General features: G+C 38.1%; 1 protein-coding gene across 1 annotated transcript; it reads right to left on the bottom strand.

The window, feature by feature from the left end:
* Positions 1 to 4: 4 nt before the first annotated feature.
* On the bottom strand, positions 5 to 20,517 carry si:ch211-183d21.1. Its single transcript, XM_042398153.1, has 12 exons — positions 20,132 to 20,517; positions 18,361 to 19,220; positions 18,030 to 18,210; positions 17,314 to 17,453; positions 11,546 to 12,111; positions 10,976 to 11,249; positions 10,639 to 10,834; positions 7,371 to 7,555; positions 7,025 to 7,120; positions 6,259 to 6,423; positions 3,777 to 3,870; positions 5 to 2,687 (listed from the first exon to the last, which is right to left on the bottom strand). The coding sequence occupies exons 2-12, from the start codon at positions 19,184 to 19,186 to the stop codon at positions 2,624 to 2,626; spliced, it is 2,787 nt and encodes a 928-aa protein (XP_042254087.1). The 5' UTR covers positions 19,187 to 19,220; positions 20,132 to 20,517; the 3' UTR covers positions 5 to 2,623.
* Positions 20,518 to 25,731: the final 5,214 nt, after the last annotated feature.

Raw genomic sequence — 25,731 nt, 5'->3', positions numbered from 1 at the left:
TTAATTGCACATCTGTGGAAGTTTTTTTTAATTTTAAACCTGCTACATGAGCATGACATTGGAATGGAAACAGGAAAAACAACTGGAAGGCAAACAATGAAAAGAAAGCTCTTAAATCCTGCCCTGAATGCAGATGACATGGAGAACTGTCTTTCCAGTGTTTTCATGTTGTTCAATGTGTAAGTACTCAGCTGTAGACCATGAATATTTTACTATTTGTACATACTTTTAGTCCCCAGTAATAAGATTTGTGAGTTTCTGGTTTCTCTTACAGAACACAGTGCTGTTACTAAATCTGTGAGTATACAACTGAGGAAAAGAAAAAGTTCTTCACTACTAAAATTTAGCAATATCATTTTTTTCCACTTTTTATGATTGTTGTATGTTTTTCTTCCTGTAATCATTCCTTTTGTTCATACTGACCATTAAGAGATCCCTTCATAAAACACTTTCAATGTAAGAGATGCCCTGATTTTGTGCAAAAAGTTTATTTGAAGCTAATATGAAGCTTTTTTAAGTGGCAAATTCCCTCTTTTTGTTACGATCTTTCCACTGACACTCAACAGGGAGGCACAAAGAGGGAATTTTATACTTAAAAGACTATGTTTGGAAGATATCCACTTGATTTGACTAACTCAGACAACTGAGACCATTTAAATACATTTTTGCACAAAACAAGGACTGTGGATTTGGTCCCCATCAATTACATTGCAAGTACATTTTCATCTCTTAACAGGCAGAATTAGCAGAAAGAATGACCGCAGTTTGTTTTAAGACAGATTTGAAAAATTGTGAACATATCTTTTAAACAAGAAATCATAATGTTTAAGCTAAACTGTTACATTAACAGCATTGTGTTGCTTCTGCAGGACAGACATAACTCAAATTTTATTCAAGAGTCAACACACCTGCATGTCAATATTGCAACTGCCTTCTCCTTTTTGTTTAAAACTTACAAGTACCATTTTAACAAAAAAAAAACCTAAAAGATATAGAACTTTACAATGAAATTCCAGACATACTGTACATTGAACATTGCATAACATACTTTCAAGGGGGAAAACATTATATCTGCTCACTTTGAAAGCTAAAAAAAGCTTTAATTTACATGATTGAGTCTGATTTTCTAGCTTCATTTTCACTCAATAGTTGAACTTGAACTATGAAAGCAGCAACGTTGCTGTAAAAATAAATATGACTTCATGGGATAAATTTTGCTTGACAGAGGTGTATTAAGAAATGCCAATACTGCAAAATTAGAATAGAAGATTACCAAGGTGATTAAAGCAAACAAACTAAAATTCTGTGCACCTCAGCAGATGAGTAAGGCTACATAACAAGCTAAGTGGCACATCAACATTATTAAACATGGAGCATATCCAAGCATATATATGCTTATTTCATGGCACTTTGTGTTGGCAAATTTATGATTATTTGAAATTACACTTCAATTTAGAAACAAACTAACTTGCTCTGAACCCATCTAGTTTCTGTGGTTCGACAATAAGTTATCACTTCAGATTGGTGATAAATGCCTCCCCCCCTGAGAAAACCAACATCATATTCATAGTATTTACACTTATGGCTGCAGCAGAGATGGCTGTACTTTCCCTCTCACAAATGAGGAAACCAGCTGACCAAGAAAACAACACACACGTAATGGCACAGAATAGGTTTCTGAGCCGCTTGAACCACAAATTAAACATAAAATAGCATCAACATTAAGCAATCTCTCACCTCTAAAAACAAATATTCTTCATTCGAGAACTTACTTTGTCTTCAACATCAGTCTCTCACATCACTTTTTTCTAAAATTTCAAATCAGGAAAATGTAAACAGTTTGCTTTACGTACAGTAAGCATACAAAAGTGGTTACAGAAACTCATCACAAGTTAGCTAAAGACATTCACATTTAAAAAAAACAAACAATCAAGCCCTTTGAGTGACTAGAGTCTAAACTTGACTATTACAGCATGTAGCAGGAAAACAAAGCAGGAAGTTGATCATTTTGAAGAATAAACGTGAGATGACAATTATTATCTTGATGTTATGCCTGTTGTTAAAACACTGTAGTGCCAGTTGAGAACGTGATGAAGCAAATGTCATTAAATTGAGAGAAATTCCTGCATAAATCAAAACCTTTTTTTTTTTTTTCAATTTAAAGGCTTTTCCCACAGTTACATAGACGAGTCAACAGAAATGACCATTAAGGACTTTACTTTTACGTCAAGTATTAAAAAAACCCCTCACTTTCATCTTCCTTTTCTTTTAAAAGTAGTAACCAGCACTGTTCGCATGCAAAGGCTGCACACTGACCTTTACAAAAATATGTTATTATCTGATGTTTTTAAAATTTTCACATCCTCTTACGGACTGTCTGATTTCATGTCTTAAAGTGTCACTTGTTGCATGAAAACAACTATCACTCATTTTCATCAGTGATCTTTTGAAGACAGGGAAGGACACTTGTGGTGACATTCACGTCAAAACAACCGCACAATCAGTAACGTACAGGTCAAATTAACCTCTGATTACCCACGTCTCTCTCTCTCGCTCTCTCTGCTGAAGTCCTCCCACGAACACGAGCACTTACAGACGCAAACACAGTGATTCGAAGCCTAGATTATAGATCTGACAGTCCCTCTGCGTGTTCACTCAGCTCCATGGTGTAATAGTCCAGAGGACGCCTGAGAATAGAAACAACAGCATTAACAAAACACACACGCACACACTATTGAGCAGTAATTCCCTGGAAATCTACTGTCACCTCATAATGTAAGAAGGGCAGCCCACTGGATGTTGGTGTGTGCAAAAGAGGAGAACAACATTCAATAACACCTCTATTTGCATGATTGCTTTTCCATTAAGAGTCAGGCTTCAATGGAGGAGAACTATAGTGGCTGCAAAAAACTCATGAAAAACACGAAAGGTCCTCTTTAGAGCCAGTGTTTAGTTTGTCCATTCTGGGCTATTGTAGAAACATGGCAGTGCAACATGGCAGCCTCCATGGAGGAGGACTCGCGCCCTATATAAAAGGGCCCATTCAAAGCTAACAAAAACACAACAATTCTTATTTTCAGGAGATTATACACCAATTAAAACATACTTGTGAAGCACAAGAGATTCCTTCAACTCTGCTATGACTTAAGAAAAAGTGGAGTAAGGAGTGAGATGTGACAATTGGTGGAGAAATCTGTGTCTCCACAATGGACTTCCTCCCTCTATGACTGATTAATGTTTGTGTAAAATGATGAGTCTAAGGCTGGATTACCAACTGGGCAAACTGGCAACTAACCCAGTGCTTATGACCCTTGTCTGTCTGACAATTACTTTATGGTTATTTGATTACCTGCAAATTTGTAAATGGTAATATTCAAACACACAGTTGTACAACTATTTTATATGTTTATATTTTCATACTGAAATACTGACTTATTATACTGAGGTGACTGCCTTTGTGAATAAGAAAGCAAAGAAACAAACCCTCAGAGCAAGGTTCACAACAATGGAGCTAAATGAGCATTCTCGACTCTCAATTACAAACATTTGTTATTAAATATCTATTCACACTCAATCACTGTGTAATCAGAAACAAGCATAACAAGTCAAAAGATTAATCAAATGTTATTTATCTGACTTTGTGAAGGTTTTCAGCAAACCAGCAAAGAATACAGGAATGAAATACTGCTGTCATGTGAAGAGGGAGTCTAAAATATCAGTGTGAACATCCAGCACATAAAAGAGATAATGGGAATAATAAAAACAAGACTCCTTACCTCCTCCTGTAGAAATATGTGAACAGAGCAGCTCCGAGTCCCAGCAGCAGCAACACTGCTACTATAAGGCCTATCTGTAACCCCAGGGTAGACGCTAAAGTAGGACAGAGCCAAATAAAATCTCAGTTACATTTCCTGAACACGTAAATCAGTTTAAACACACCACAGCAACCCAAACACCTCAATGAAAGTTTGAAACTGCAACTCATTTTTTATGTCCTTCACTCTCTCAAAGCCCATGTGAGACATCATACATAAATAGCCTTGTTGTGACAGATAATTTCAGCAGTGGAGACAGACTATTACTGCATGTAGCAGACTAACAGTGCAGCAGTGCGTATAATAGAAATTCTGATTCTCTCATCTAAAGGCTTGAATTATATGTACATGAAAAAAACACTGCATTTTCACTTTGATGCATTAGTTACACGTTTCACCTCAAAACTGCTATAATATTCTCCCATCATCTCATGTGAGTGTGCATGCCAGCTTTTTGAGACCCAACTAAGCAGTTAATAATTTAATTCTTTTTAATAAAACATATTTTAACATCTCAGGATAGTATTCCAGATGTATTATTAAAAACTATGCTTGTTTAACATTTAAAGTCACAGGGGTGCTCCTTGAGATATCAGTCCTGATTGATTTGGCAACACCAGTGGTTACCCTGGTAACAGCAAGTGCCGTTTAATACTAGAGGTCCCACAATTTAAAAGGTGCCTATTTAAAGCTGCCTATGCCATGCAGGATTGGTGAATTCCACCACCAACAATAAAAAATACTACATATAGAGATAATGACAGAATATAAATAGCTATTCCTGAAAAAAAACAGACCATAAATGAGTAAATACATTTCCTTTAAGTATTTCCAGTTTGTTTTCACACTGTTGCAGAGTAACACTGCAACAGCAAGTATAACATCAGGTCAGATTTAGTCATAAAAAGGCTTGAAATGTTGACCTGTAAATTTTGTTTTCTCCCCATTAAACATTTTTCACACCACTGCTTTGTAGTTGAGGTGGAATTTTTGGTGGTTTCAATTTATGGTAATTACAGCTCACAAATCAAGAGCTACAAGCTCTCAAATGGTTCACTATTATTTAATGCTTCAATGTAATGAATGACTGCTGGAGTCATAATAAAATCAATTTCAATGAACGACACTGGTCATTAAATTATGAACATTTCATCTTGTTCTCATTTGGTTGCCTTTCAAATTTGTTGTCAATGTTGACAAAAATACTATGAAATCTGCCAGCATACATGTTAAATATGCAAAAATATACACATACATACATACTGTAAATATGAAAAAATACTATACACTATAAAAACATGAATTAATTAAAATCTAATAATCAGGTAACAAAATAGGTGGATACCACTTATTTTTAAGAACAAGATCTTGATTTTCATTCATCTATTCACATAAATGTAATAACAGCTTTTTTAACTCAATTTTGCTCCTTTAAGAGACTATTGTGTTTGTTTTGTCAAATCTAGCAACTGAATGAGCAAGAACTTTTCAACTTTCAAGAATGTCCCTCAAAGAGGAGTCCATTCAGCTCCGAAAAAATGTCAGGTTCATTTTTAAAACCACCACCAAAGTTCAGGGAAGGACGATGCTTTTCAAAAGCTTTAACAAGGAGAAAAAGAAATGTCTTCATTCTTTTGTCTGTAGAGATGAAAGCGGTAAACATCTGCAATGAATTCTGAAGGTTCTCATACTGAGGAGTTGCAATCACCAGAATGGACTTCATTTACAACTGCTATTAAAAAGGTGATCTGTGACTGGATACACTTTCACATAATAAACAATCTTATTGTGGCCTTGAATGTCTATGCTTTCATCAAATGAATACATGGCAGATGTAATGTGAAGCACTTTGAGCAGCATTCCTTGTGTAAAAAGTGCTATAAAAATGGCTTTTTATTATCTATCTGACATTGGGTTAACTGGAATGATGTTATTCTACAACTTGTAATTTGCTTTACCTTGTTGAAACATCTTATATAAGCCTCAAGACACACAGTGATGATGTCTCTACCTGGGGCAGATACTTTCTAACTTTTGAGAACATATTGTACAGATTACACTGACTTGGGATAAGATCACAATAATGATAAAATGCCACACTGATCAAAATCCAATCCCTTATCTATTTATCCAGACAACATATCTGGATTCCATTTTAGATCTGCAGTATATTCTCCAAGATAATTTTTGACACATCTGGGAGAAGAGTCATCACAAGACTGGATGTCGCTAGGTTTTTATTGTGTGATTCAAGACCCAGGAGACCACATTGAGAGCATTTAACGAGGTGGATTTTCCCAGCAGAACACACTATTAATTCATTAATTTAACTGAATATTATCTGTTTTCCCTTTAAAGTGATAATAAATATACTGTGACACCTACTGCAGGTGCTGCGTTTTAAGCATGAAAGGACTGTTTGTGTTTGCTTCGTTGCGCTAACCTATGCTGGTGTAACGGTCGGTGGTGGGAGAGGAGCAGACGTCTCCCTGAGCAGGTGAAGGATTCATGTGGGACGTCTGGATGATGAGGGCCTTCTGATGGTCCGACAGCGCCTGGATGTTCCCCCACACTCGCAGCCACCCAGACACGCAAGAGAAGTTGGCTCCTTGAACATGAACAGACAGATATTTCAATCATATTTTTTTCAACTGGGTCATTACTGGATTTACATTTTGAAAACAGGAAATAGGAGTTTACAATTTAAGGACACAATTCATGATGGTTATTTACTGTATATGAGAGAGGTCGGATGAAGTAGTTACACCTGAGTCTGTCTATCTCTTAATGATTTCCTTATGTGAGCATAAACTTCCGGAGCTGGAAATGGTTTTGGGGGTTACAAGAGCTCCTGAGTATTGCTCATCTCCTGTGAGTCTCTCTTACACCACTACACACTCAATACATTTGCACTCAGCTATAATGGTATGTTCAAGCAACTTAAACACTGTTCCTTTTCCCTACTTCACTACTACTCTATGATACTGTAACAGTGACCTGTGCTTGCTGTGTTGATTGTCAGGTGTCAAGATCTTCTCCAAAGCCAGTGATGTCAGTGATCTGTAATCTGTTTCACTGAAATCCTTTGAATGAACAAACACTTTTTTTCTAAGCTCAGGTATGAAGCAGTCTCTAACATTAAAAAAAAATAAATAAATAAATCAGCCAAATGTTAACGTTTCAATTCATAGTGAGTGAATCTGTCTCACCTTGGAGATATAAGGCAGATATGCCACAGTGACACTTCTGCTCCAGGTAGTCGGCAACCTCAGTGACTCTCTTCCCCTGGATTAGACCGCTGCAGTCTGAAGCAAAGGGAGAAGAAGCTATGAGCTGAGAATTAAGTGACTTTAGTCAAGAAAAATAACAAAAAAGGTTAATTTTAACAATATTTGTTAAAACTAACAGTTTTCTTTTTATGCTTTTGGTTTACATCTAACGTAAAATTAAGCAAAGTTGGAAACTTGTCATACACATCATGGTTTTAAGTGTCAGAGCCACATTTTATTCAGTTTCACATCAAATGCATTTTAGCTCTGTTTATTTTAGAATTACCTCCTGACCCCTCCTGCCAGCCATTGGACAGAGGTCCAAGGCAAAGGTCAATTTGACTGGAGAAGGCGGAGCTTGGGCAGGTGTTGTTGCGGCGGGGCGTAGGGGAGGAGCTCGTCCAAGAGGAGGGGCTCCTCACTTCACAGCATGAACAACGGCTTAGTGAGACAGAACCATCTTCCACGGACCTGCACATGCATGCAACAATTGAAAGATATAGGTGTGTAGTAATACTAATGATGATATGGTAAAAACAAAAAAACAGATCCACCAAACAGCTTAACTGCAATATTTTGATTGTAACATTACATGTTCATGATCATAGTAATGCTCTCTTAAAGGCAGAATGAGAAGGATTTGTTGGTTGCAATTTGTAAACCATAGACTGTAAAAAAAAAAAAAAATGGATGTAGTCACTGTGATGTCACCCATTGGTTTGGTGGACTGCAAAGACAATTCTAGTGGGTCATAAGTGATTGAGAGGGATTATTTTTGTATGAATCTATACATTGTTCCTTCTGCCTTTTGGTGATCCTGGATAATCAGTCTCATATACAGTAGTTACTGTAGGAGTGGACAATATTAGGAACACTCCAGTATACCGCAACCACCTACTACAACCTCAATAATAAACATAAAATAAACAGAAATGAAAAAAAACCCAGCATGCATACAGTTGGTTATGGGAAAGAAGTGAATTACTGACATATACTGAGTAAGCAATTCAAAACATCACAGCAGCCTAAACCGATGCTGCTTACTGGAGGGAAAACTAAAAATAGTTATATGTATAACGAAAATAAACGCTTGATCAATGTTGCGTGTAATCTATAATTTACAAAGTGTTAATTCTCAGGGTGTGGGTGTTTATGTATTTGGTCCAGGTCTAGTAGAGGAACAATTTAAGGGGTCCTTGCCACTTTCATGTTAACACACTGATATGTGCATGATTCATTGACTGAGGGAGTACTCTACTGTGACAAAAATTATTAATCATTAACATAAAAATAGGGTGACAATCAGTCCAGAATTCTTTATAAAATTCATCTGAAAAGCCATCTGGCCCTGAGCTTTTGTTTGTAGGCATCAAATGAACTGTGGCCAGAACTTCCGCTTTTGTACATAGCTAATTAAGGTGGTGTTGATCTAATTCAGATAATTTAAGTAAATTGATACTTTGGAGGTAGTTATCCAGTTTATCTTGTGAATAGTTACTGTGGGCTTTATAGAGTTTATTATAAAATTCAAAAAAAGCCTGGTTAATCTCTTTTGGGTGATGGTTATGTTATTGTCTTTGAAGCAAATTGCTTTAATAACCCTTTCTGCTTGATCCGTATTTAATTGATGGGCAAGTAATTTACTTGGTTTATTACCAAATTCATAATGCTTTTGTCCGACATAGTTCATTTTTATGATTTCATTTGAAATGTTGAGGTTTAGATGATGTCTTATGAAGTTATTCACATCTTTCTACTTCTCTCTCAAGTTCTTGTCTTTGCATCAGTTTTTCATGTTTTTTAAACAAAACATATGAAATAATTAATCCTCTTAAAGTGGCTTTTTTTGTGGCCTCCCAGATAATATTGGGATCTATGAGGGGATCATCGTTTTCCTTTATACAATATATTATCCACACTTGCATTTTTGATGTAATTTTTTTATCTTTAAGTAAGAAGGCATCAAATTTCCATCTCTTAGAGATAAAGTTTTCCCTACCCAAATGAAGAGTTCAATTAAATCTGGCATGATCTGAAAGAATAATTGGACTAATTCCACAATCTTTTATTGTTTGCATGTATTTTGAGTGGACAAAAAAATAATCTATTTGAGAATATGAATTATGAACATTTGAAAAAAAAGTATAATCTTTGACACCCTGGTTTAATTCGCACCAAACATCAGTTAGGCCATATTCTGCACATAACCCATGAGGCACCTTTGAAGATTTAGAGCTGTGGCTTTTAGTCTGATTAGATTTAACAGAATTCAACGTGCAACTGAAATCTCCACCTATCACTCCAAATCCTTTACAGTTTTCATTGAAGACCAGCACCATGTCCAGCATGAATGTTGGTTCATCTGTATTGGGACCATAAAACATTTAGAAAGTTCAACATCAGTGTTCCATATGTAGAACCTGAAATCAAGACAAACCAACCATCTGGGTCTGAAACTGAATTTTCTGAAGCTGGGAAGGAAAACTACAAATAGTTTAACTTGATGAAAATAAGTGCTTGATTAATGTTTGATAAGGTCGATGTGACCAAAATGTTGTATGTAACCTAGAATTCACAAAGCGCTAATTCAGTGTGCAGGTGTATATTCAGATATATGTATTTATTTAAATTTCTGCAATCACCATCCTGTTGACTCTATAAAAAAACATATTCAGGAAGCCTCCTCATGTTGTCCTGAGCTGCAGTGATGGAATATGAGCTGCTGTAAAAAGGCTACTGTGAACCAATCACCGTCTGAAATACAGGATTTCCCCAAGGAAACTGGTTGACGAGGTGTTAAATGTTCCTCCATACATACCCAGCTGATTGTCACTGATTGAACTGTTTATCTCAAACATTTTCAACCCGTAAAAAAACAAGAAAGGTTTTCTGTTTTTGAGTCATGCTGCTTTCATTCATTAACAGGAAGCACATGTGCAGTCTGTAAACCTGATCAATCACTGTCATCTGCTGACAGATCCTGACTCATCGGGTCTGACAGATCCTGACTCATTAAATATGTGGCATATGCTGAGTGAATTTGCACATTTTTTTTCTTGAACATTTACGGTTTTATGTAAGTCAAGTGTATTGACTTCTTATGATGTCGATGGAGGCAGCTGACCTAAAATAAACCCTGGAATCCTACAGTATGAAGCATAATATGCCTTTTTCACAGAAGGAATAGCACAGCAGGAAAAGCTCAGCTGTATCCCAATTAGCTGCTTCGGTTTCAGGATCCTGCATGCTGGTTCACTGCCACACTGTAGTGGCTGACTGGAGAACTATGGTCATATCAGCTACCTACAATACTGTTAGAGGCCCTGACAACATAGCACGCTGCTAACTCTGTCTAAACATTACGTTAAAGTGAGCTAAGAATGCTAAACATAAAAAAACCGAGCATGAACCAAGGTTGTTTTACCAGGTTCTCAGTCTGTGGCCTTGCCCCAGTTAAGATTATTTTCATTTTCGACAATCAGATTATAGCCTTAATTTGGTTTAAGACTTATCATTAGTGTAAAAGTTTCTCTATGATTCATGCAGTTGTGTACCTGAGAGCTGGAATCACTTGTCTCCCTCTGGTGGTGGACAGAGAGGAGAGCAGCTTCTGGTTTTCACTAAACACCAGTACGTCCCTGAGACTGGAGTTGGTCAGAGCAGTGCCAGCTCTACAAACACTGAACAGGTCATAGCACAGGACCACCGCTCCTCGCACTGGCACTGAGGAGCCCTCGGGGAAAGTCTGATCTATGCAGTAGAGAGAGGAGGTGAAGTAGAACAGAGAGAAATGGAGAGAGTGGGTACAAAATAAAAAAGAGGAGATAGGAAATCTTTTGTTTCATTATTAACAGTAATCCATCCCTTGACAACACTGCCCACTGCCCTCACCTGCTCCAGTGACATTTCCAATGATGTAAAATCCATTCTGGTCAATAGATCCTGTCAAAGGAAGGGCGATGACGGTTTCGCTGCGCTCCTGCTCAAACACGGTCAGCACCAGGCCATACAGGTTTGTCCTGGGGGGCCCGTGCAGCTCCACGAAGGCCCTCTGCTGGCTGTGATTAGTCCAGTGGCTACTAGCCACCTCACTGATGACCACACCCTCAGGCGCTGGAGGAGGGCGGGGACAGCTGTTCTCCCTCAGAGGGGTGGGTGGAGCCACCTGTAGTTATTGATGCATGTGTAATGTTTATGATTATAGGAGCTTTAATTATCTTTGGTACAAGAATACATCAGCATCTGAATTTAGCTAAGCTGTTACTCCGAAACTGCCAAATGTTTGATTAAAGTTGTGTGTATTCATTAGACATTTCAGTTTCAATCAGCATTTATGCTCTTTGTTTTCCACAATGATGTATTTCTGTCATTTCTAAAAAAATCACAGCCTCCGACCTAATAAAACATACATTCCTGTTAAATTTCAGTCTGCCCTCTGAATCCCCTACCCTTTGTACTCACTGAAAAAGCAGACAGGTCACAGGGGTAAAGGCCTCTACAGCGACTGAGGGCCTCATCACCCAGCAGAACCTCTGGATCCTCCAGCAGGGGCAGCTGTCCCGGCGTCAGGGCTTTACTCAGCTCCTGTGCCTCCCTATCTGATCCTCTCTGTCGGTACACAACTGCATCCAGCAGGCCTCTGGTGGGGATCCCTCTCTGCACAGCTGATGGTGGGCCGAAAGGGCTGCGATACAGAGCCACAGCGTCCGGTCCGTTCTGGATGGTGTTGGGAGGCAGGCGGAGTGACGGAGCTGGCACCAACCGGTCACTGCCCAGCAGGAAGTAGCCCTTGGAAGTGGTGAAGTGTCCGCTAAGGCTGATTTCCCTGTAGGGTTTGTTGTTGTGTGCACTGAACAGCAGTATCCAGATGCCCTGCAGGGAGACACGGCGTCCTGATGGGTGCCACAGCTCAATGTACTCGCCATCCTCAGCCGCGCCAGGTGTATCAGTGTTCAGCTCATTGATCAGGAAGTCGTTGTTCCCCCAGGGTGGGAGGTGTGGTGGAGCATCTGTACCTCCTGGAATGACTGAAACATAAAGGAAGGCATTTATTAGGTGTTGTTAAAGAATTTGTTCGATTTGTCATTTTTACACCTCAGTTTTTCTATGGATTTAACAAATGACATATAACATGTTGATTTGTGAGCTTTACAGGTGCTGATAGGCAGATTTTGTTACCTTTGTACAGAGCCTAGTTAGCTCTTCCCCCCTGATTCTAGTCTTCATGCTACTCTAAGATAACTGGCTGCTGTCAGCTGCTTCATACTGAGCAGAAGAAGAAATGAGAGTGGTGTCAAACTCATGTAACTCTCAACAAGAAAGCGAATAAGCCTGCTTACCAATTAATTTTGCTACTCATAGTTTCTTTGCTAAAAAGGAAAACATTCATTTAGCAAGATCCCATTTATTACTGCCTTATAATGGCCCTCTGTTGACATTTGAGGAAAAAAATATTGTGTGGAAAATCATCAGCTTCACCACTCAGCCTACGTACTGGAAGTAATAAACAACCCCCCTTTGACTGCATATAAGAGAACATTTCACACAATGTTGTTCGTCTGTTTCATGGGATGTCAATATTATTTTTTAAAGTATACAATTGAGAGAAAGTTTCTGCAAGACTGCAACTGAAGAGGAATTCATAAAAAATGACAAAGTATTGTTTTCCAAATATCAATGTATAAATTATTATATACAGTACAGTGGAAATTACTGGTAAAACATCATACAATGTGATGGTGACATACATATCAGTGATAAATGATGATGATGTTGCCATACATGTGATCTCTAATGATATAATTTATATTCAACTATACACAGTAACACCCACAATCTCTAAGAGTGTATCTAAATCAGAATCGCCTAATTGATCTCATATGGATAATACTCTGGTTCTCTATATGTTTCATTGAACAATTTGAAGCTGTTAGTGTGCTCCTGTGACCTTGTCAACATGTTGAACGTGGTTCACAGAAGACTGGAGCTATAACATGCATGCACACGGTTGTTTGACAATGATTAAAGGTAATTATCAATGAACAATTGGCATTTACTGAACATCTTAGCATGTGGCTTATGTTTACAAGCCAATGAATTTTCTGTATTGAGTCCACTGACTAACAAATTTCCTACTTTGCCAGAGTTTGACAGCATCTTTCAGTCGAGTGAGAATATTTTGTGAATGTTTTATGAATTAAATGTGTTTTCTTGTTCTGGAAAAAGAAAAAAATAAACCTGTTGCAGATATTTGTTTGTTGACATAACAGAGTAACACATGCTGACAATAAAACCTGTAAAAGAACAACAGAAGAGTTGACTGCACTTCAGTGCTCTGTGGTAAGACTTTTGACGAAGAATACAAGGGAGTGAGATACCACCTTGTTTTCTTTCCTCTTTTGAAACTGACATTGATATTACATAGGGAATGGGTCCTCCTCCACGGAGCCTGCCATATTGCACTGCCATGTTTCTACTGTAGCCCAGAATGGACAAAGCTAACACGGGCTCTAGAGAGGGCCTTTCGCATTTTTCGTGAGTTTTGCAGCCACCGTAGGTTCTCCTACATGCTTGGAAGGGGAGGAGTATTCAGTTGGTTGAAATCTGAAACCTCACCACTAGATGCCACTAAATCCTACATACTGATCCTTTAAGACTAGTAAGACTTTAAAGGGGATGTGTTTGACCACATGTGGCATTCTGCGGGTGTTTCTGTATGTAAATGAACCTGTACAAGTGGATGGATGTAGAATAGGTGAGATTTATCATTGTTCTTTGTTTTAAAGTGTGTTTGATAAATACCAATTTTCCTGCTCACTCGTATTGTCCCCATGCTGCTTCTTGATGTTGCCACACTATATAAATTTGTATGCCCAAGCACACAAATACACACACACATGCTTTTATGCACAAAGATGAAAAACGTATTTAATAATACACCTAGAATACACAAAGAAAAACAATGTCCAAGTCAACTGTTACATTAAAAATGCATCTTTTGCCTGTAAATTCATAGCTACTTCCAACAAGATTTGAAGAGACAATAGAGATAAAGCAGATAAGAACTAGATGACCAGTAACATCCAATCATGTTTCTACTCAAGCCCCTATAAATTGTCAGTTCTCATGACTACTCTGTAGATTCCTTCTTGCCAGCACTACTCGCCACCACTGCTTCTACCGTCTCCACCGCCTCCACCTACTCCTTATATAATTAAAGGTTTGGTATTGGGTGTTGTTGACTTGCTGAGGATCCTTTACCGCAGAGTCTTTACCGCCAAAACTAACCATATGCAATAAATGGTGAAGTGTCTCTAACCACAGGGCCATCTTTTGGCAGTCGCCTAGGGAGCCACCAGTGACACTGCAAATACTGTTCACTCTGTACTGATTGAACACTTGATACTTAGAGAAGACTACAGACAGACTGTAGAGGGACCCTATCAGGAGCTTGACACATATTTTGGGACGCTGCAGTTAATTTGATCACATCGGTGTGTAAAAGGTAAAAGGTTACATATGTTACATGTAACCATCATAATATGCAACTCATGGATAAAACTCATAATCGGGATATAGGGATATTAGGCTCAGGTGCATCCTCAACTGAAGTCTTGTAGTAGTCAGTAGGGTTAACAAAGGAAAGTCAATAATGACAAACAAAGATCTGCACCCTGAAATCAAACTAAAGGATGTAAACTTCAGTACTTTGTTCACACTGAGGTTGAAGAATGCATATTTATTATTGTTCAGATCCTCAATGACAGCTACTCTCTATGAATAGAAAATACTGCAGGACATTATACACCTTATTATAGGCAACAATATTTTTTCTTAATGCAGAGCTATTCAGCTGTTAAACATATTTAAACTGCTTCATTACTTTTAATGCAGGCCTAAAGTGCATTTTAAGATGTATAATGGAGAAAAAATGGAATTAAAATAAATATTGGATCATGACAGGGTGTCAGGACAGCTGTAAGTGAAAGTCTCATACTGTTAATACCCACAGCTCAAGTTTAATGTGGAGGCAAAGCTGACATCACATGTTCAATACTGTAATAAACAGAGATCAGAAGAATGAGAATTGAGCCAGAAAGCCAGATGCAAACGACACACTTACAGACTGTACTAGAGATGCTCCAAGCAGGTCCTAATGATCAGTATCGGGCTGATCCAGGCATATTTTAATGGATCGGTATGGGCTAAAAGGAAGCTGATCAAGTGCAGATCCTTTCTTTACTGCGTTTTACTGAGTTTTGTCCACCTCAACCTGCTTGTGTTGCAGCACTGCTCTCCTTTACGACTGCCTACAGTGCAATCATTTCTCTGTATATGCGAGGGAAAATTACAGTGTGTGGATGTGAAAGGTTATTTGGGTGCAGCAGTGCGAGCAGTGCGAGCGAGGTCAAGTCAACGTTAATTTCGTGAATAACTTGACAGGACAGAATTAATCTGAGCTGTTGTCAGGTTTATGTGTTCTATGAAAGCTGGTGTCTGTACTCAAACACAGATCATTTGTGAGGGAAGAACCTTGACTCTGTAACACTGCAGTACTGTGTTTTTGTAGTTGCCACAACACCAGAGTGATACAGTAAAACAATCCAGCTGATCACGTCAATTTCAAGAGTTCTATCAGATAAAAATTTCATCAGTATCATATCAATAATTTAAGCTAAAACTTAATACTTTTGAACCAGGATCTTTAGTATTTGGCTCAAGAAACTTAACGTGTGGCAAATTCAGTAGGCTGCACCTTTTATTTCAATGTGTCAGATACATATTCAATCAATATTTAAGTTAATAAAAGTATTGGATCACACTTGGTATCACCAGACAGCTGGTATTATAATAAAAAGGACTTGAACTGGGATTGAGGGACTGTACTTGACTGTCCTTGTCCTGTCAGTCACCACAAAGTCCATTTTGTAGATATTCTGGAGCTTTCAATAACATTGCATGATCTTCTTAGGATTTCTTTATTTTAATAATCTTAATCTGAGTGAGGATCTTATTTTGCTGCTGGAAAATATAATAATATGTGGCTCTCATTCATAACTACGTGTGATGGATAAATAAAAAGCACAATGTTATAGAGAAAACTGTTTGTTTCACAGCATGGCATGTTTCAACAGGCTTTTCAAACTGATAAAATCATCTTTTTTTAAAAAAATGCGCCCCCTCAGTAAACCACAGGCTCAATATTCTGAAAGCATCACTGCACAAGTGATTTCTCCAACAAACAGACAATAAACTTTCATTTCTCTTGAAGCAGTGTCACCCTCTAGCTCTCACTTCTTAATATCTTCAGTGCATGCTCCAGTGATGTAAGCCTCATTCCCAAGTTCCTCAGCTGGTGAATGATGAAATCTATAACTTACCCGAGGACAGTGCGTTGGGTGTGTCTGAGCATGTGCATTCTGAGAAGCCAAATTTAGCGTCTCTGACAGTTAGTCCATGGTTAACCGCGTGTAGCTGTAATTCAACTAATCCATGTTTGCAAGCACATACAAGTAGCTCATTATGACACATGAGCCAAGAATTCAACAAATAACAACAGTCTCTTCATGCAGATGACTCATCTTACTACCACACTACTCACAGTCACAGATAATCTCTCTCTCACACAAGATATAATGATCTTGTTTTCACACATAATTAAGTTGTAGCCCGGTGATGTATTTTGTTTCATATTTTTGTTTCATCAAAGGATCTCCGTACTGTCTCCATCTCATTTATCAGTTTGTCAGGCATGCTGTTTCAAACTTGTTTGTATCTTTAAATATAAAATATACAGTTCTAAGTAGCAGGAAGTACATGCAGCATTAGATAAACCTAAAAAAAATCTGTATCCACCCTTTAAAAACTTCTTTGAAGTAAAATGTGCCAAGAATAATGTAACTGTTTGGATGTTTAGTGTTCACCAACTGGACAGCTGGCGCAAACTTAAAGCAACTGTAGGTAGTTTTTATAATATCGACATTGTTTTATAATGTGGATTGAACATATATTTATCAGTATTTGCTTTCCAGTAAAATCTGCGTCTTACAACTGCCTGTCAAACACATGCATGACTGATTCTCTTCCATTCTACCTGTAAACTCCAGAGAGAAAGCACAAAATATTAATTTGGTGACAAACATGTCAGTAAGAACTGACTTGAGCTGGCAAGGTTGTGCCAGGTTTAGCTAGGCTAATACTGAACACCTAATGTAAATACAAACACTCACCAAAGCTGTGAGGGCAGATCTTCGGCCAGGGACACTGGTTGGGCTGCCAGGGAGTTTGCGGGGCCTCCCAGAAGACACCAGGATCTCTGGTCCAGGTGGCCACACCGCAGCGACTGAGGTAGAAGCCTCCCTCTCTCAAACTGCCAGAATAAAGAGATAATTAGAAAATAAACCTTAAAAATTGACACTTCTGATGGGTTATAATATTACAATTGGCTAATGTTCAGAGACACAGTCATATTTTGTTAAACTGCCTTGAAATACATTCTACATTTGAGACTGCTGTAATGTTAAATGTTGTATAGTTTTTGTATAATGCTCAGTGTTTGTCAGAGAGTTGTTAATTAAACTCTCAGGTCAATTTTGAGTGTTGTTATGCAAAAATCTATTTAAGTGTCTTTGAGTCAGTGCGAGTGAGAGCATACTTGTGAATACTGAGATAATGCAAAACACACAGGAAAAAAATGCTTCAGCAAAGAGGAACAGTGGTCACAAGTTGACCATCTCCCCCACTCAGTGCAACACACTTAACAGAACATGTTGCACAACACTCGAAACTACAGCCACTGAACGTCATTAATGCCTCTGACAGTCACGCCAAAAAACAGGACACACAGCTTTACCGAACTGGTTTTGATTCTCCTACTGTCTGTGTATACTGCAGTCAAATTGTGTGTTTTTTTTTTTTTAAACACTAAACTATGATAGTTTCTTGCCTGTTGCTGAGTTGGTAGGGCTGTCTGCCTGGGATGAGAGTCTCTGTGAGGTTGGCACTAGGCTTGTTTCCAGGTCCAGCAAACACAAACGCATCTAGAGGCTGTATCTGGCTCAGCGGACTGCCGACGGGAAAGTCCGTAGCTCTGCCGCTGTAAACAGCAACTGCCCCTGACTCATCTCCTGAAAGGAAATCACAACAGGAACAAAGAATTTACGATGAAAACAAAAGAGAATGACTGAATGAAAATCGACAGTTTCAGTCTGTCGATTTTCATTCATATTAACTTGTAGTCTAGGTCAGACCATGAAAACCAGCAGCAGCACACTGACCTTTCATAAAGCTCTTCTCTACTGTCATGGAGATCAACCCGTTCCTGGAGGTGTCCACCTTCACATCTGCACTCACACTGACCCTGTCTGTTTTCCCGTCCAGCACTACCAGCACAAGCGGACCTGCAGCCAGGGCTTCAGTTAGCTCCACAAACCCGTCCACCTGCCCTCCTCCTAGCTTCAGCTCAGTAATGACAGGGATGGTCGCCTGGGCAGCAGGTGGGGTACAGTTGTTCCGTTGGCCAGGTGAGGGTGAGGACACCTGAAAGCCCCAGCGATCTTCGGACAGCAGGCACCTCTCAATCGACTCATCCCCCTCAAGTGCTGTTTCATCCTCGACGAAGGCTGGCTCCCCGGGTGTCAGAGTTTCAGCGAGGAACTCTGCACCCCCATTGCGGCGAGTCATGTAAACAACGGCGTCCACCAGCCCATGGGTGGTGACGTTCATCTTCTCGCTGTAGCGGGCAGCAGACGTGTGGTAGAGGACGATGGCGTCTGGGCCGTTCTGGACGGTATTTGGAGGCAGGGGGATGGCCGGTTTGGGCAGCATGTCCACCGAGCCCACCAGGAAGAAACCTCTATCATCTGTGTTGTGGCCCTTGAGGTCCAGCACCTTGTAGGCTATGTTCCCGTTCCCATTGTAGAAAACAAGGGTGTAGCCGTCCAACGACGCTCGTTGTCCACTGGTGTGATACAGCTCCACAAACTCAGTGGTGTCCAGTCTCGGGTTGTCGGCATTAATCTCGCTGATGATGAGGCAGGGTTCACCACTAACTACCACCACCACCACACAGAGACATGCAAAACAGGCCAAACTGACTACCATGATTTACAGCTTCTCCAAAATGTCTGGGCAGCTTCTGCAACAAAAAGACCACCAGTTGCATTTCTCATTAGTAACTGTCTACAGTAATACTGCTTACTTAACTCGAGCACTGTAAGTACAAGGAGGAGAAAAACTGTGATTTTATTGAAAAGGACAATATCTCAAACAAAATCTGAACCACAGAAAACTACTGTATGTTCACAGCGCTGAGATCAAACTGTATTCTTACACTTGCAGACCAGACTTCCTTGAGGCAAAACCTCATAATATCATGAATGAGTCTTCTATGAGTCTATTTTTTGTTCATGGTGACATTGGGAATGCACGTCTTCTGCATGAGTCATGTAATATTGCGAAACACACTGGCAAGCAGATGGAAACTTTGCATGAAACGGTGAGATGCTTTAGCTATGGACAAATCACTAAATGGGCAGATAATCTAAAATAGTTTAGACTTCTTTATAAATATTTAGTTTTTCGAAGAATAAAGTTAAACATATGATGCAATTTGCTAATCCTGTTTCATCCCTAAATCACATTCTATCCCAAATACAATGAATGTGGTCAACAAACTACGGTAAACTTAAATATGGGATTGTAGGCTGTACACTATGGGTACGAATGCACTTATCTATTCTATTCTATTCTATTCTATTCTATTCTCTCACAGCTTTAAGCTTGGCTGTAAAATGTTTCTTAAAGAGGCTCCATTAGTTTGCACGACAGTTACTCTCTGGGAAAAACATGTTGGGACAAATTAATGCCATTTTAAGATAAAGAGAGAGTTCAGTTCTGCCCTGAAATTATCTCCCATCTCTCGACAGTTATTCCAGTCACGGTTGTGCTGCTATGCATGCATCTTTCCGTCGAAAAAAAAAAAGAAAAAGCCTGTCAATCTAGTTTCTATCAGTGCCCCACAAGGTCCTCAAAGATGTCGTGACTTACCGTGTTTTCTCGGTCCTTGTCGGCCAGGTGTCGCTTGTTGCACCGTCGAAAGCTCTCCGTTGGATTTTTAAAAGGAGATAATATCGGTAAAGTTTGTTTTCTGCCCTCCGCCGCTCCCTTCATTCACAAAGCAGCACTTTCTCCCCCCGGACTGTGGGCGGTCAGACTGACTGAGGGGGATGATGCCTGCCAGGGAAGCTCTTTTCTTTTTTTTTTTCTTTTTTTTTTCTTCCTACGGCTCAGTACACCATTCAGACATCCGCAGCGGTAGATAAAACACAAATGTAATGCTTGTGGAATAAAAAGGCGCTTACACTGTGGTCACCACGTCTCCCACTGTTTTAAAAACAGTCTATTTTTGTTGTCAAAATGAGTTCATTTACAATATCTGGTCGTGAAAATTAATTAAATAAATTCATTTCAAGAAGCCTCGCGAAGACCTGAAGGGGGCCCCTGACCCCACTTTGTAAAATAGGGGAGAGCGGGTTCAATTGAAACACTTCAATGAGAGCCGAGTCCAACATCAGGTTAGCTTCTGTTCCAGCAGCTTCCAGGTCAAACAGTTTATTTTTGCTTTCTGAGATATATTTTAAGGGTTCCTCTCACCTGATTTTCTTAAAATATACATCTAGGTCCTACAACTTATCCCAAGCTCCTGTATTTTATGCCCTTTTCAGAGCAAAACTATAAGAATGACCATGTGAATATACCAAACATAAAAATACCATGAACAAAAATGTCATGATTAGGAATTCACCCTAGAAACACAGGACTTAGTGCATTTAGTATTTATGTTATTTAGTACAATGATACCAAGATTAAAGTAATATTGGGTGAAGAACGGCTTCACAAATGTTCAAGTCTGTCTTAAAACAACAGTCAGTAGCTTAAATGAACATCAAAACTGTTTTCTCTTGCCATAATCTTTCCTCTTGTTCATACTGGCCATTAGAAGATCCCTTCATAATGCGCTTACAATGTAAGTGATGGGGACCAAAATACACAAGCCTCCTTCTGTGAAAAAATGTATTTAAAAGTTTATCTGAAACTAATATGAAGCTTCAGTTGTCCAAATTATTCAAATCAAGTAGATATCTTTCATTTTTACAGTCTTTTTAGTGCCAAAGTTCCTCTTTTTGTTACTGTACTTCCTGCAGCTAAACAGGGAAACACTGTCCGGGAAAACACAAAGAGGGAATTTTATGCTAAAAAGACTGTAAATATGGCAGATATCCACTTGATATCACTAACCCAGACTGCTGAAGATTCATATAAGCTTCAGATAAGAATACATTTTAAATTCATTTTGCATAAAATAACTGGGTGGACACACTGTGGACTTTGGCCTGCATTACTCACATTGAAAGCACATTTGAAGGGAATCTTTTAATAGCCAGTATGAAAACTTCTCTCAGTGTTCATATGGGTACTTTCGTGTTTAAAGACAGACTTGAAAAATTGTGAATCTATCTTTTAAGTGCAATAATGTCACTATAAGCTCACTGTTGAATCCCTACAAGAGAATGACTGCATTTGAATATTATAATTATCATTAAGGCACGTTAAGATTAGGCTTTGCAGTTATCTGAATGTAAATATCAACTCACTGCATTTACTGATTAGAGTTTATTCACTTTTTTTCATTAGCTCACATGTTTCCTGTAAGACAGTTCTTATCTTGAGGGCCCTGATTTATGCCTCTCTTGAGAATTAGAAGAATGTGTAACAAACGTTTCAATATGTTGAACACTTGAACAAGCCAACAAAGTTACAGTGAAAGCTTTTTCTTTTGTTGAGAAATACCATGTAACAGACACTTCCAGTGGAAACACAGTGGGATCCTTTAATACATTCAAACTGGCTAAATTGACCACAATAAAGCTGATTTCAGGACATGTTGCACAGTAGTGGTTAGTCACTATACAGAAAGTTTCATTTCTGGTCTCTGGGGAACCAGTTAGGGAAATTAAAGTATGTTGAAAGCACAAAAAGTCAGATTTTCCATTTAGTTATGAACTAAATTTAACTATATTTAAACTTTTACAGAGGATGAATGTATTTGTGCATTCATTTTTTTAAATGATTGGTAATTTACATTTTTTTTTTGAATGGAGCCAGTCCATCATTAAACTCGATAGACCATTAACATTAGTATAAAAGTAAAGTTTGATCATATGATCTCACATGTCATCCATTATATATATGGACATGATCATATATATACGGTACTGTATAGTATATATATCTTAAGTGACCAATGACTACTGTTCAACTAAAAACCTCTTCCATTCAGTTAAGTATCTGAGTTTGGGCAAATTACATGGGTGAAGCTGAGAAAAATTCATCAATATTTCAATATTAAACTACACATAGCTTATTTTGGTTCATGTAAAAAGTTACATCTTAATTGTTGTCTTTTTCAGGTCTCAGAGACTGTGTTGTACATTTTTCTGACATTATTTGACTGTTCTAGTTGAGTGAAATTAACAGCAAATTTTTGTTGTTATTTGTTTGATTTTGTCAATATGTTGTGGCCTCAGGTTTAGATTGGAGATTATACTTTGCCTGATGTCAGGGTTAAAAGTTTCAGAGTCTGTAGCAGTGCATCAAGTAAAGGCAAATATTTTCAATGGTTATTTAAGTGCATTTTTAGCACCTTACAGGTTATTCGGATATCTACATTAGACAGTATTATAGAAAATATGATTTAACAGTAGGATAGACAAAGTTCCTCTATTGTGAAGAAACCATCAGTAAAAAAGAGATGTGATTTGTTGCATTAAAGGAACTGAAAACATTACATTTGAACCTTCATGTGAATGAAGTAGTATTTCGGTCAGTGTCAGAAGTTATTTAAGGCACATATAGGCCTCACATATATATGTATAAATTGCATATGTGTTCACTATGGTATCTTTATACAGACTGCCTCTTCATTTTTGAAATAGTTTTTGCTGATCATATAAAAGTCTAGGATTGGTTTGAAAACGGGACGTTTCTGTGAGCTTTTGAGCCCAGATAAGAAGCCGGGCCCGTATTAAGAAATCATAAAAAGAGACAATTCATGACTAAAGCAGTTCTTTGCTGAATGTGAAGAAAAAGACAAATTTATCAAGCAACTTACTCCTACTTACAGCAAAGCATAAGAGTAATCTTTAAGAGCTCTCAAGTGATCGCATGATTAATCATATACATGCTCTGAGCAGGAGTAGCCAATGAGAGACAAGGATTCACCCTACATCTTCTCCGTTGCTAATTCTTTTTTTTTTTTTTTAAATCCTTACATTTTACTCTTGTCTGCAAAAACATGTCTTTATTCATTTTATTTATTTTTTGGACAAGTCATTTTATTTGTGCGAATCTAACAAATTTATGACTTTCACATTATGTATAAATAAGGATGAAATAATAGGAAATTGGCTGAAATGGAGAAATGACATTAGGGAAATCATATAATAAGGAGACTTTAGTCGCACATTGAGAAGTGCAGACAGTGAAGATGCATGATTGCAAACACACAATCAATACTGGCTTTATGGTTTGCACCCCTATAAATGCCAAAAACATCCTATCAAATGTTCAAATCAAATGCAAATAACTGGCTAAAACTTTCCTATTCTGAATTATACATATTGCTTCAGCTAACATGTTCATTATGAACAATAATAATTTGTACAATCACTCCAAAACATGTCTCAGAAGGTGCATTCACCTCTATAAGAAGACCTCAGGAGCTCAGGAGTAGGAGAACATGTGACAGATTCCTTCACTTTTATCTTTCACTTCAGTCCTGAACTCCACTTTTAGCAGTTTGATAGACACAGGCACTGATTTACACAACATTTTTATCAAAACCTACATGAGGATTTTTTGCGTCTCTACATCTGTATCATTCATTAAGTAGTTCATAAAAGTCACATTTATAGACCTGTTTTAATTAAGTGCCCTTTATCACCCTTGTAGTGTACTTACCTTTTTTATTGCTTTTTAGCCTTCCTGTTGATTTTCCTCATGTAGTCATTTGTTACTGTGCACTTACAGTTAATCTGCCATATAATGATTCTTAAAGCTTTTATTAGATATTCATTATTTGGATTTTAGACTTGAAATAAAAATACGGATTAATATTTGGATTAATATTTGCAGTCTTTCATATATATGTATATATATAATGTATTTACTCTCCAAATGTGTCTCATTTTATATACCACCATGTAGATGGAAGTAATATCTTACAAACATCACAAAACCAACCTACATTTCCGTTAGTCATTTCACACTGAGGCCCTCATTTTGATCGTGACATAAGATTAGCTTCTCTATTGTACACATTATTTAGGAAGTGAGAGAAGGAAGGAGTTTTTATGGTCACAATTTAAACTTACATTATGTACTTGCTAAAAGGAAGTGGAATACAGTGGAAGCTGAGGTGTAAGTGTGTCAAATTTTGAATGCTTATCATACTTTGTGAAATGGAGACTTCACCTTTCAGCAGCCGGTATCTTTTGAAAACAGGCATTTCTGTTATTTTGCCACTTTTGATAGAATCTAGTTACATTTTCAAGCCTTAGTAATATAACAAAGAGGTCCTTTTATCAAATGTGAATAAGGCCTTTAGTGCCTCTTAGCACCACAAGATGGCCCTATAAGCATGGGAGTGTGTTTGAACTGATGTAAACCTGTAGACAAAATTATACTGTCAGCTGGGGAAAATAAACAAAAATGCATGTAATAAGTGAGTTTCCTTGAGGTGGAACTGTTTATACTGTAGGAGATTCTGATTCAAGTCTGTACAGAAAAGGTCTGTCTCTGATATCCTGTGGTGTATGCATGTGTTTGTGTGGTGCTATTGGACAGATCTGGATACATTTTGACACAGAAAAAAGGTCAAGTTGAAATGTTAACGATGTACACATTTTGTTTATGGCGTGTTCATGACGTTAGTGCTGCGGCGCGAGCAGGCATTTGATCATTTCAATTGGATTTCTGTCCAAACGCTGCTCGCTTTTCAAGAGTCAACAAGTCGATGACAAGGTGCATCTAATTCATTTGGCTTGTTTTGTTTTGATGACTCACTACTTCACTGTCGTTGCTTCTGATTCATCACTGGTCCCTGCTGGCTGTAGTGGAATATACTCCCCCCCACCCCGCAGATAATATGGAAAAAGGGCACACTCGATGTAAGGTCAACTTCATTAACTTGAAGATTTAATGTAGGCCCATCTGTCCACCAGAATCATTAGTAAGTGAGTTGGAGTTTCATTTAATACTCCAAGAAGTAAGTGAGGAGAAGGAGAATTGACCCCAACCTCAGCTGACAGACTATTAATCAACAGTGACATAGCTTTATTATGGCATTTCAGTGTAATTCATCAAATTAAGTGAATTCTGTCAGGTTTTTTGCCTCTTAAGTATTCTATCTCAAAGTAATTGGTTACCTAGTTCATGACAACTTCACAGCTGTTTCTCTACAGACCCTGGACTTACTATTTTCCTTATATGGGGAAAAGACAAAGCTACTCCAAATCTGCACACCAGCAGTGCAAAAAAGGCATCCAACTCAGCATATTAAAGCAGGATACACATTTTTATCTCAGACG

This window comes from Thunnus maccoyii, chromosome 20, assembly GCF_910596095.1.
Source record: "Thunnus maccoyii chromosome 20, fThuMac1.1, whole genome shotgun sequence".
NCBI classification, from domain to species: Eukaryota; Metazoa; Chordata; class Actinopteri; order Scombriformes; family Scombridae; genus Thunnus; species Thunnus maccoyii.
This window is presented reverse-complemented; position numbering and strand designations above follow the sequence as displayed.